Raw genomic sequence first — 13,174 nt, 5'->3', positions numbered from 1 at the left:
TCTGAGGAGTGTGTTGGGATGCGGAGTTCTATTCATACAAGGGATTTTTACAAACATTAATCTTCAGAAGATATTCATAGTAGGATTACGTATGCTTTATAAATAAGCCAGAGATTACTGCTACTGAATTTTTTTTTAATGTAGTTCTTGTGACGAAGAGTGGAGAGTAGCCCACATTGCTGCACTCAGCACCCAGCTTTAGAAATAAATGGTGGGTTCCCTGTGCTCTCCAGGCCTTGCTGTCCCCATTCCAGTCACAGCCTCCCTTCCCCACAGATAAGACCACAGCTATATGCATCCCTCAACACACAGGATATAGCTCTGAGATTTCTCCATGTTGATCCTAAAGCTCTCGGGCATTCACTTTCACAGCCGTGTACTAGTTCATTTTAGGAAAATATTTTTTTCAGGAATGTTATTTTAATGACTACATAACGATCTATTGTGTACATGAACTTTACCTTGGTTAATCCATCCCTCCTGTTACCCGTGATGTTTCTGGTTTTTTCCTTAAAGAATTACTATTCCGTTGGCTCAGTTTGTACACATAGCCATCATTCCCTCAGATGTCGCAGCAGTAGAAATAGCAGGTGACAGTCACATGCACTTTCAAGGTAAAAGATCTTTCTGCTGCAGTTATCTTGAAAGCAAGGCTATGAATCTCTTTCTTTATTTCAGTCTCTCTTTCAACTGCCTGAATTTCGAAGACTTGTTCTCAGCTACAGTCTGCCACAGAATGTTCTCGAAAACTGTCCAAGTCACACAGTAAGTTGGTGTGGAGAAGTCCTCACTCGTGTTTGGTCCCTCTCATCCCAAAGGCTTTTAAGTTCTGGCCCACACTGATAGCTGTGATGTCCTCTGGCTTGTGCTAGTATTTGTTTTCATTTCCAGATGGCTTTTTTCCTTCTTTGTGACATGAAATGAAAATGAAGTAGGAATAAAATGAGAACAGTTCCCAGAAAGTGGCAAGTCATCTGACAGCCTCAGCTCTTCTGCCTCTGGGCAGGAGATTCAGAAATTCTAAGTCACAGAATGTTCGTGTAGTGTCCTTTCCTTTCCCTCCCGCTCAGGCGTGGGTTGCAAAGTGGGTGACCCAATGCTGGAGGCCTGGACCCTTCTAGAAGAGCCTATGGTCGGTCAGCTCTCGCCACAGGACATGGCTTCCTGCCAGCGATCCAACCCTCTCCAGGATCTCACTTTGGGGATGCATTTTCCTAATGCGAGGGAGGGCAGCTTCAGAAAATAAGCATTTTGCCTTTCCGACAGCACTCCCCTCCTGGCTTCCACATGGATATTTCAGTTTAAGGTAATCCCCTCCACAGACCGGATCAGAGGGCCTGTGGGGTAGTCTGTGTCCTGACTGACCTAGAGCTAGGTAAATGTCAGGGAGGGATCTCTTACAACTTTTCTCTTTCATACGTTCTGATTTCCTACATGGGGGGTTGTGAGAGCACACATTGCCATCTTCTCCACAGGAAAAGAGAAATATCGTGTTTATGCAAGAGCTGCAGTACTTGTTTGCTCTGATGATGGGATCAAATCGCAAATTTGTAGACCCTTCAGCAGCCCTGGATCTCTTAAAGGGAGCATTCCGATCACCTGAGGAACAGCAGGTACGAAAAGCCTGTTATCCCCATGTTTCCCTCAAAGTCTGTGAAGTTTGAAGTCACACCTTGTTGCTATCCAAGTAATGTAACTCCGGGTCAGCTCTGAATGTGACTACACAGGACAGGAAGCAGACTGGGGCTGTTGGAGTAGAGAGGAGGAGGTCAGAAGATACCTCGGTGAATCAGAGCAAAGGGTTGCTGACAAAAGTAAAGCCCTGTGACTCCCCCTGGACCTCAGAATGGCCCAGATAAAAATCCCATTTGCAGCATCATCTAGACCCTAAGTTGAGCAGCTGTTCTGAGCTATTTCTCTCTCCTAGACATTAGTACTTGCCTTTCTCTATCTTCTGTTAGAAAACACAGCCATCACTATTGGAGGAGCACCTTCTTCATAAAATTTAACTTTCCCTTTGATTATCCAAAGGTCCTACAGTTCTATCGAACACTCAAAATGTTTCATCAAAGTGTCCTTTCTCCATTCTGACCTCCTCCTGTTCTACAGCATTAGGCTCTGTTCTCCCGACCTTTTTAAAAAATTCTTTTATTTTTATTTTTTATTTTTTTTAAGGCCTACCTAGAAGATTTTGTGTGTTGTTACAAATAGACGTGGCTGGAATTGGTGGTGTTCCAATCTCGTAGCCACATGCTGGTCAGTGGCTGCTCATCTCTGCAGTTAGCTGGCCTCCAGTGTTCCTTTGTCTCTTCATGCTGCTTGTCCTTAATAAATCCTTCCATAGTAATAGAATCTTAATCATTGGTAGGATTAGGGCAGATTTTTGTGTCCCTAAGTATGGTACTGGGTCTAACTCTTATGCAATTTGTGCCTCTCTTGTAGCAAGATGTGAGTGAATTCACACACAAGCTCCTGGATTGGCTAGAGGACGCATTCCAGCTAGCTGTTAATGTTCAGTGAGTGTTGAGGATTTTTTTTTGTATAGCCTTTCTACTCACAGTGGTCCAATGAGAATTATGACATTGAAGGAGGGAGGGCAACTACTCTTCTCAAGTAGGAGTTGCTGGTTTTTTGCCAAACTTCAAGGGGGTAAATTTCAGATACTTGTCATTTTTTTATCCTCCTTGCCTTTGGTTTTTCTCCCTGAAGATGCAGATAATCATCTTAACCTGCCACCTTTTACTGAAAGGGCCATAACCCTGAACTTTGTAAAATCATAGCCTGTGCTACTACCCAATGTGTTAAAAGGTCGAACCAATCCTAGATGTGAACGTGGCGGTGTAAGACGGGTAAATCAACTTTAATCGTTGCAGTCACTGAAATGAACTTCAGAAGTGAAATTCAGGGCAAAGAATATTCAAAGAATCCCCTTTTGAATGTAGGTGGCGAGAAATTTTCTAAATCGTTTTAACTCTAAATAAAAGAAATATACATGTTAAGATGTTAAGGTGGGCTTGTCCATTTCTGTTGTACTACTGGGAAAACTTCTGTTTATTTGCAGAACTGCGCAAAGAGGGTGGATTCTTGTTGCTTCTGTCCTATTCTAGAATTTATATACATCTGTCACTGGGCGTAGATGCGTTTGTTGAATGTATACAGATACAAGTATTTCTCTGCATGTAGGACTCTCCCGTTAGACTTTCAGCTCCTCACAGCCAGCTCTCATGCCTATATATTTGCTCAATGAGTATTTAAACTGAGCTAACCTGTTACTTTTTGGACCATACTTGGCTCTTTGGAGGTTGATGAAAATGTACTATTTTTGCTTTTGAATGGTGGTTAGGTTTCGTGTAGTGCTTATCTGATCCAAATGATAGAGAACTGTTTTCCTTTTCTTAAAAGCAGCAATCCCAGGAACAAATCTGAAAATCCAATGGTGCAGCTATTCTACGGTACTTTCCTCACTGAAGGGGTTCGTGAAGGTAAATTCTCTGCTGTAAATGTTAGTTCTAGACTTGTGTGACTATCTGTATTCGTCGAAAAGGCTTTTGAGTCAGGCATTTATGGGTATGGTTCTACCTCTTAGTATGTGTGTAACATGGACAAACTGTGAATGCTTGGATCCTCAGTCTGTTCATCTATAAAATGGGCATAGTGTTTATCTCAGAGTTGTTAATTAAATTGTATACTTTGCACATCCCAAACCTAGTATTAATGTCAGACCTGGTGATGCTATTCAATTTTCTGTGTTGTTTCTTCCAATGTAGTATTTATTTTATTTTATTTTTTTAAACTTTTTTTTTTTTTTAAGATTTTATTTATTCATGAGAGACATAAAGAGAGAGAGGCAGAGACATAGGCTGAGGAAGAAGCAGGCTCCATGCAGGAAGCCTGATGTGGGACTTGATCCCGGGACTCTGGGATCATGCCTTGAGCTAAAGGCAGACGCTCAACCGCTGAGCCACCCAGTTGTCCCCCAATGTAATATTTAATCTCAAAAGGTTTTGATGAGTTAGACTGTCAAAGATCTTTCTCTATTTTAGAGACTTATCAAAGCTGCATGTGTAATTGTAAATTTTTTTTCACAATGGAGAATTTTTATCTCCAGATAGAGCATTCTAAAAAACCCCATGAACTCAGCAACCATTAGTCCATGACCAGACATCCCCAAACTCCTTTTTCCTCTTACGCTTCTGATATTCTCTGTATAACAACCCAATACCACTATTCACTCCAAAAAAAATAGCACTTAATATCAAATATCTAGTCAGTGTTCAGGTATCCAAGTTGTTTTATAATTTTATATACGGGGCGGGGGGGGGTGTGATGTGTTATTTTTACAATTTATTTTATTCAGGATCCAAATGTGGATCATTTATATTTAGTTGATTTTTAAGTCTCATCAAAATCTTGGTCTTTTAAGTCTCTTATCAAAATCTCTGCGCTATGCCCCCAGTCTCTTTCTCCCTTGAAATGGATTTCTTAAGAAACCAGATTGTTCTCTGAGATTCCCCACAGTCTGAAATTTCGCCACTTGCACATCTATGATACAGTTTAACACGTTGTTCTCTACCTCTCTTTTTATAAATTGGTAGTTGGATCTAGAGTTTGACCAGATTCAGGTAAGGCTTTTCTTGGCAAGACTAATTTGCAAGAGGTGGGGTAGTCTTTGATCAGGAGGCACGTAATGTCTGCTGGTCTTTCCTTTATGACAGTAGCAGTTATTTATGGTCAATGCCTGGACCCACCGGTTCATTGGAAATTGCCATACAGGCTGAAGGACGCTTCTAAAGCTTCTCAGTGAGTTGCTAAATTAGGAAGACACTGTCTGTGCGGTGCCAGAAAAAAAGTCTTTAGATAATACTAGTGAGGTCTTTAAAAAAGCAATCTGTTTCTTTGCCTAGGAAAGCCCTTTTGTAACAATGAGACCTTCGGCCAGTATCCCCTTCAGGTAAATGGTTATCGCAACTTAGACGAATGTTTGGAAGGGGCCATGGTGGAGGGTGACATTGAGCTGCTTCCTTCCGATCATTCGGTGACGTATGGACAAGAGGTAAGTCGGATATTTTTTTTTATTTGCTGTGCCAGTGACAGAGCCAGTTAAGTAGGGCTGAGGCTTTTTGGCAAACTGTCTTCCCATCAGATATTAAATAACTGTACACTTACCAGATGTCGAACTAGCCTGAAGTCTCTCGTGAGTTGATATGCATTAGTCAGCCTGAGTGTTTAGTAAATAAATTCTTTACTGAAAGTATGAATTTGAGTTAATCATATAAAGGTTGTATGCTGCTTCTGATGTTTTAAGTATGATCAAGTTTCTCTTTTTCTGTTGAAGCCTACCTGTACCAGTAGGGAGAACCCACTGCCTCCATATTTTCGGAGGGTAAAAGTACAGTGATTAACTCCTATGGTATGCCATTTAGAATATTTTCCCTATTATAATATTTACTGTTCTTCATAGTAAATTCTGCCTTTGCTTTAAAATTTTTTCAAATTTAATATTCATTTATTTTTGTGGGTTGGAAAGAAAGGGGGAAAGTTAGAGGGGGAGAGCAAGAGAAACTAATGCCTGAGAATGAGTGAATTTGGAGCATAACTGTGGATAATAGCATACAGCTTGGCTTGATCTCCTTTCATATATTTTGAAATAAAACTGTGGGCTTATGGGAGTCTAACTCAGTCATTACTATAGGAGAAAGCAGAGCTTTTCCTGATTGATGTGAGCGTTGTCGAGGGCATGAGTTCAGGGCAGTGTGAGCACTAGGAGAGAGCTACTGCTTCCCCTAACACCTGCTTGGGGGGCACAACGTCAGTCCTGCCTGGACACAGCTGAGGCATGCTCTTACAAAAGAGAAGGGATGTTCACCAGCTCCTTAGACCTGGAGACCTTTATTCAAGAAAGGGAATGCTATTTTAAAAAAGAAAGAAAGAAAGAAAATCATTATGCTTATGTGGATTTACCCCGAGGTAGACAGGCTGTCTGGATTCACCTCGTGCCAACAAGAGAAGGAAAGGGAACTTAGCTGTTTATACCTTTGGTAGAGTGAGTGTCTCAAAGCTGTTCTTGCAGACTGCTGGCATACAGGTGAATTGAACAGAAATGCCTTTCCTGGTTTAGCTCTTCCATATCTGTGGTCAGGAGCAGTTGAGATATTTTTTTATAAGTCAGTGCTTTCTTTTCTTGAAGCTCAAAATCACACCCTGGGTTGATTTGACCAGGTCCCTCCTGAGATATTGTAAAGTCTTAAAAATCAAAGATTTTCTCAGAAACTTGAGTACTCATAGTCATGAGGCTATTTCAAGTTTCTTGTTTTAGAAATAAAGGGGATTCAAATTATGATTAATAGACTGTAAATAGTATATATGTTCACACATATATGCTCAATATATTCTCTGAGCTGATTCGTGGAGATAATTGACTCCTTAGGTATATATATGCTGCTAAGATCCTACTTTCTGATTCTTCGGTTAGGTTAGCTGATATCTTTTAGGCTTTGACCCTCTTTTGAATACTGATGACTTAGTGAGTAAGTGGTGTAGATTCTTGGTGCAATTTCACTTATTTAAGGGCAGTTATTTCCGAGGATGATAGTTGAGTAAAATGTTGTTGACTGGCTCATAAATTTGAAGTCTTGAGGAATGTTTAACCACATTTTCTAAGAGGGCATGATTCTAAGTGGTCATTTTAATATTTGGGATAAATAAACCTGTAGGGTGAATTTGATTTGAAATATAAATTCTGTATGAGAAGAAGAAAGTTTGATGAGGGATGTTTTAAACGTGGCTTTTGCTATTTCCTAAAATTAACTTCTGTCTTTTATATTTCTGCTTCTGACACAGCGTTGGTTTACAAAGCTACCTCCAGTGTTGACCTTTGAACTCTCAAGATTCGAGTTCAATCAGTCCCTTGGTCAGCCAGAGAAAATTCACAATAAGCTGGAGTTTCCTCAGATCATTTATATGGACAGGTGAGTTCTGTGATTGTCTTCTTAATGTATTACAGAAGAAGAAGGGGGAGCATTTACTAGTGTATTGTGCATAGGAATCATCTAGAGGTCTTGATAATCGCAAATATAGAGTCACTGGATTCATTGGATCTAGGTTGGAGCCCAAGAGTTGTTGGTATTTCTGAGAAGCTCTCGAGGTGATGCGCAAATGATACATTTGATCTTGGGACCACAACTTGAGTAGGTAGGCTTCAGATGAAAGCCCTGTTCCTTCTAGGGCGAAGAACAGTATGTGGAGTAGCCACAGTGTATTTCTTTCTAATCTCAATGCTATTTGTATTCCTGGGGGGAAAAAAAAACACAACTACTTAGACTTATATTGTACATTTTTATTCTTTTTACAGTCCGGTTTATTGACGTATAGTTTATACACAAAGCAATATTATCATTGTTTAGGTGTAGAGCCAATGAGTTTTGACTAAGGTATATAGTCAAATAACCACCAAGGCAGTTGGATATAGCACATTTCCATCCCCCAGAAAGTTTCCTCATGCTCCTTGCAGTCAATCTCTTTTCACCCCTAGGCTCTAGCAACCACTTGTTTTCTGGCTCTATAGTTTTGCCATTTCTAGAATGTCACAATAGTGACATTACTATTCAGAATACACCCTGTTGTGACTATATCTTCTTACACAGCAGTGTATCTTCTTACATTGAGAATAATGTTTTTGGGATTCATCCATATTGAGTAGTATCCCACTGTAGTAGTATTCCAATATTTTTTCCATTCACCAGTTGTTGATAGACATTTTGGATGTATCCAGTTTTAGTTTATGAAGAAAGCTACTATGAACATTCACCCCCAAAGTGTTGGTGTGGTTTTAGTACTTCTGGGTAAAACACCTAGGAGTGAGATTGCTAGGTTGTATGAAAAGTGTATGTTTAATTGTATAAGAAATTTCAAAGCTGTTTTCTAAAACTGTATGATTTTGCATTCCCACTGACAGTGTGTAAGAGTTCTGTTTGCTCCAGATCTGCCCATAATTGGAATTGTCAGGCTTTTAAATTTTAGCCATTGTAGTGAGTTTGTAGGAATATCTTATTTTTCTCTTGACATATATTTCCCTGATAACTAACAATGCTGAGTTTCTTTTTGCATGCTTAATTAACAGTTGTTTGTATATTTTCTTTGGTGAAGCATCTTTTCAGATCTTTTGTCCATTCTTTAATTGAGTGGGTTGTGTTCATACTGAGTTGTAAGAGTGGGTTCTTTTACAGATTTTGGAGACAGATCCACATAATCCCTGCCTATGCTGTCTCTTCCATTTTTTTACCACTGTCTTTAGGAGACCAGGAGTTTTTAGTTTTTATGAAGTCTAATTTATCAGTTTCTCTTTTACAGTTTGTGTTTTTGTGTTCTAAGAGATCTTTGCCAACCCAAGGTCACAAAGATTTTCTTCTTTTTTTTCCCCCTAGAAATGACTTAGTTTTAACTATTATATTCATGTCTATGACCCATTTAGAGTTTATTTTTATATATAATATGAGAGAACGGCTTTTGTTTTTTGGAGGGCAGGGAAAGGAAGCATGTGGATGTCCAGTTATCCTTTCCCCCATTGAATTACCTTGGTACTTTTGTCAGAAATGAATTGAGCATGTAGTTGTGGGTCTATTTCTAGAGTCTGTTTTATCTGTTGTGTCTAATCTTAAACCAGTGACACATTGTCTTGATTACTGTAACTTTACTGTAAATTTTGACATCAGATCATGTAAATCCTCCAATTTTGCCTCCCCCCCTTTTTTTTTCTTTCAAAATTGTTTTGGCTACTTTAGTCCTTTGCATTTCTAGGTAAGTATTAGAGTTAGCTTGTCGGTTACTCCCTAGTAACTAGTGGGATTTTTTTTTTAAGATTTTATTTATTTATTGATGAGAGACACAGAAAGAGAGGCAGAGACATAGGCAGGGGGAAAAGGAGGCTCCCAATGGGGAGCCCAATGACGGGACCCTGGGATCACAACCTGAGCCAAAGGCAGATGCTCAACCACTGAGCCACTCAGGTGCCCACTAGTGGGATTTTTTTTTCACCAGTGGGATTTTGATTGGCATTATGTTGAATGTATAGATGAATTTGAGGAAACTGATGTCTTAACTATTTTGAGTTCTTTAATCCATGAACATGGTATAGCTCCGTTTATTTAAATCGTTAATTTCTCTCAACAGTGTTTCTTAATTTTTAGTGTACAGGTCTTAACATATATCTAAGTAAGTTTATACTAAAATAATTCATGCTTTTGATGTTACAATGGTTTCTAAAAAATCCAGCTTTAGATTTCCACCCTCCTTCTTTTTTAATTGACTTTATATCTTTTGACTTTACTAAACTCCCTTACTAGTTCTGATGCATTTTTGTAAATTCTTTGGTACTTTCTGTGTAAATGATTATGTCATCTGCAATGAAAGGCAGTTTTACTTTTTCCTTTGCTATTTGTATGCCTTCCCTTTTCCTCCTTCCCTCCATGTCTCATCCTCTTTCTCTCTCTCTCTCTCTCTCTCCCCCTCCCTCTCCCTCTCCTTTCTTTTCTTCTTTCCTTCCTCACACTGGCCATGCCTCCAGTAAAACAGTAGAAGAGATAAGAGTGGACATCCTTGCATTGTTCCTGGTCTTAGGGGGAAAGCTTCCAATCTTTTACCATTAAGTATGATCTTAGCTATACGTTTTCATAGATGCTCTTTGTCTGTTCGAGGAAGTTCCCTTGTATCTCTGGTTTGCTAGCACCGTGTGCCATTAATGCTTTTAAATATAAATTGTGTTTGTGGTGTTATCATTTGCTTAGGTACATGTACAAGAGCAAAGAGCTTATTCGAAGTAAGAGAGAGTGTATTCGAAAGTTGAAGGAGGAAATAAAAGTTCTGCAGCAAAAACTGGAAAGGTAAGTCGTGACATCTTTGTGCTTAGAAATGTGAAGGAGAGAGTAGAGTGTTAAAATTGGATAATTTGCTTAAATTTAAAAATTGGTTTAGAGTTTTTTAAGTATTAATGAGTGTGTTTTTATACACACATTACACATATACACACATTTTTATATACACAAAATAGCTAAGAAAACTTATTCTCTAAGCATGAAGCCACTTATAAGACGAGCTGTAGTATCCATGGGTGAATAGTAGTCCCAAGGACTGGTGGGATGCAGAGGCACGGAGTCAGTCCCTGGCATACACGATGGGAGCTCAGCTTCTGAGTTCATAGCCCTTTACTTTTTCTATTTCCCTCGTCATCTTCCTCACAAACACAAGAGAGGTAACTGTCACCATACTTCAGGCCCTCTGTCTTGGGAAAATGTTTTCTTAAGGATCTGGAAGAGATAAAAACACAAACAGAAAGTGCTGTTCTACCTGGAGCAGGTGCTAAGTGATTCCAAGGGCTAACAGTTCTGGCACAAAGTCTTCTCTCTCATGGAGGGAAATCTCCCCCTTTTTTGTTGACTTGTTTCCCACTGATTATTTCTTTAGAATCACCCCATGACTTCCTAAGGAAGAGGAGTCCATGTAATTTCTTTCTATCTATCTATCCCATTGATTTGGCATTTAGAAGGAAATCCCATATAATGTCAATGGTGTTTTTTCCTCCTTTAGCTACCCCACAGTTTTGCTGTCACCACCACCCCAGTTCTACTCACTCCATTGCTAGGTCACTTACTTCCCTAAGAGGCAACACTTTCCATACCAGCCCAAGGTAGACTCTGCACCCATAAGTTCCCATCTCCAGCATCCTCTCTTAGGGTGAACTTATCCAAGGTGTTTGGTGATGAGTTCTCTCATTGTCTTATATAGACTTAAGCTGAGGATTGATTCCTCAAATACCATCCTCTAAGTGATTTACAGAACTTGATTTGCAGCTATATTTTACTTTTAAGGTTTTAGTGATGCTTTATAAGATTATAATTGTTTTTATAGCACCAAATATACCTGATGCATTGTAACATACAAAAACTCAACTTACCAGTAACCAGCAGGGCATTCTGACTTACTTCGATTTTAAAGTAAGTATAGGAGCATTTTCTGTACTATGATGTTACTTCAGGAAAAAAAAATGACTTTTAAGGACACCTGACCGGCTCTATCAGTAGAACACGTGACTCTTGATCTCAGGGTTGTAGTTTTGAGTCCCATGTTGAGGGTAGAGATTGCTAAAAAAATAAAATAGAATCTTTAAAATAAATAAATAAAATGACTTTTAAAATCTCAGATACTTTTAGGGGCAGCCCTGGTGGCCCAGTAGTTTAGTGCCGCCTTCAGCCCGGGGTATGAGCCTGGAGACTCAGGATCGAATCCCACGTTGGGCTCCCTGCATGGAGCCTGCTTCTCCCTCTGCCTGTGTCTCTGCCTCTCTCTCATATAATAATAATATGTGTCTGTCATGAGTAAATAAATAAAATCTTAAAAAAATAATAAATAAAATCTCAGATAATTTTATTTGGGTAATTAAAAAATTGCTTGTCTCTAAGAGTGACTTGCTTCTGGGAAAATATACAGAAACTGTTAGTGGATGCCAGTAGGAAGTAGAATCGAGATGGGAGTGGGTGACTTTTATGATTTATTTTACATTCTTTTGTATTTGAGTTTTCATACCAGGTGTGTTGCATTACTTTCATCATTAAGCAAAAAGTTCACCATTTCTTCTGTAAGATACCTTGACGTAATGTGAAAAATAAGATGTCATGCATATAGTGTAAACACCTTTTTTGAAACTTTTGCTCTGATTCTACTAACTGAATACAGATGCTGCATTGTATGAAGTAGTGGGTTTAAAGGAATTCATTCAGTAGAACAGAACAATGATTATGTCAGAAAATTGAAGATAAGTTTCTTAGAGAAATATTTTTCCTGAAGTTTTGTATAAGTATCATATTAAAATACAGCAAACCTGGGAAGAGTTACAGTGTAAAATGATGGCTTAAAATCCTATCACCTATTACATCTGTGCTGCATTTCTAGTAAGAAAATGTTTTCCTTTGGTCCAAGCCAGTCATGTGTAAAGTAATTGCTTTCCACAAACACTGTGTTTCTGAAGATCTATTAACCATGTCTGTGGTATAGATACACAAGGTTCAGGTCCTGTCTTTAGAAGTTCAGAGCTGGGAGATGGAGAAACTAGATCTTGAAGGGTAAGTAGAGTTCAATAAGCCGGTAGTAGCTGAAATAAAGACAAGAAAATACATCTAAGGAATAGTACAGTTTTCTTAGTTACGTATTTGATGTCCTTTTCAGTTAAAAGCCGCAACCCTCCACAGAAGGCAGCTGCTTACTTTTACTTCCCCTTCAAATTAGTGAGGATGAAATGTCTTCTTTGCTCCCTATCCTCTAACCATGTGGTTGACTTTGAATAATATTATTTTATTTCCCACTGGTATTTTCATTTCATAATGTCCTTTTTGATATGGACACAACTTTCTTTCCTCCCAGTCCTATACCTGTTTCTTTCACTTTATATGGGGAAGAAAAATATGCAGTGCCTTCCTCTCCCTCTCTAATGGAACCCTATAATGATAGGGTTTACCTGTACCAGCCAGTCACCCAGTACTATTTAATTGCTGTCATTACAGAGTTCATCAAAGTACATATTTTGTTTGAGTCTCACTCGTCCTGGTAATGCCAGAATATTGGATAGCATTAAAATAATTTGTTAATTATTTTGGTTACATGTTAAAAATATTTATTATTTATTTAATCCCAAAGAAATAGTCAATAATTTATGGCTGGCCTATGCTGTTGAATGCATGAATAAGAGGGTACTGAGGACCCTGCAGAAGAAAGATTTGCCAGTTTTCTTAAACTCTGATCTTTATTAACACCTTTACATTTCCAGCTTTCTTTCATTGTTCCTAGTTTCTAATTTCCAAGTAGGAGCCTTAAGGGCTTGGTTATAAAGCCTTGGGTACCAGTTCACCAACATTATTTTCAGATATGAGTACTGCTAATATATCTGTTTTCCTTTAAGACAAAGAATTTACTTTTATTATGCCCAGAGCCTGGATGTGATGCAACATCAAGAGAAAGCGTAGCAGACACGGCTTCAAGCAGGAGCCCGTTTGAAAATGTTTTCTCCCAGATGTAAACATGTAGATCATTACCAGTTTTAACATTTGTACTTAGAGAATTCTCACTTTGCAGACTGACGCATCAAATACTGCACAGCCTTTAGGAATAAGTCTTTTCTACACAGTAA

General features: G+C 38.8%; 1 protein-coding gene across 11 annotated transcripts in view; it reads left to right on the top strand.

The window, feature by feature from the left end:
- The window catches only part of USP28 (ubiquitin specific peptidase 28), a 64,730-nt gene that overhangs the window by 35,072 nt on the left and 16,484 nt on the right, over window positions 1-13,174 (top strand). For 7 of the 11 annotated variants that reach the window (XM_077893565.1, XM_077893568.1, XM_077893566.1 and 4 more), the window contains 7 exons: window positions 679-765; window positions 1,476-1,613; window positions 2,443-2,516; window positions 3,403-3,482; window positions 4,905-5,053; window positions 6,841-6,968; window positions 9,783-9,878. In XM_077893565.1, the coding sequence (XP_077749691.1) occupies window positions 679-765; window positions 1,476-1,613; window positions 2,443-2,516; window positions 3,403-3,482; window positions 4,905-5,053; window positions 6,841-6,968; window positions 9,783-9,878 (752 nt within the window). Of the gene's footprint in view, window positions 1-678; window positions 766-1,475; window positions 1,614-2,442; window positions 2,517-3,402; window positions 3,483-4,904; window positions 5,054-5,335; window positions 5,411-6,840; window positions 6,969-9,782; window positions 9,879-13,174 lie in introns of those variants that run through there. The other 4 variants (XM_077893569.1, XM_077893567.1, XM_077893561.1 and 1 more) reach the window with 2 other exon arrangements.

This window comes from Canis aureus, chromosome 3 (assembly GCF_053574225.1).
Source record: "Canis aureus isolate CA01 chromosome 3, VMU_Caureus_v.1.0, whole genome shotgun sequence".
In the NCBI taxonomy this organism is placed as follows: domain Eukaryota; kingdom Metazoa; phylum Chordata; class Mammalia; order Carnivora; family Canidae; genus Canis; species Canis aureus.
This window is presented reverse-complemented; position numbering and strand designations above follow the sequence as displayed.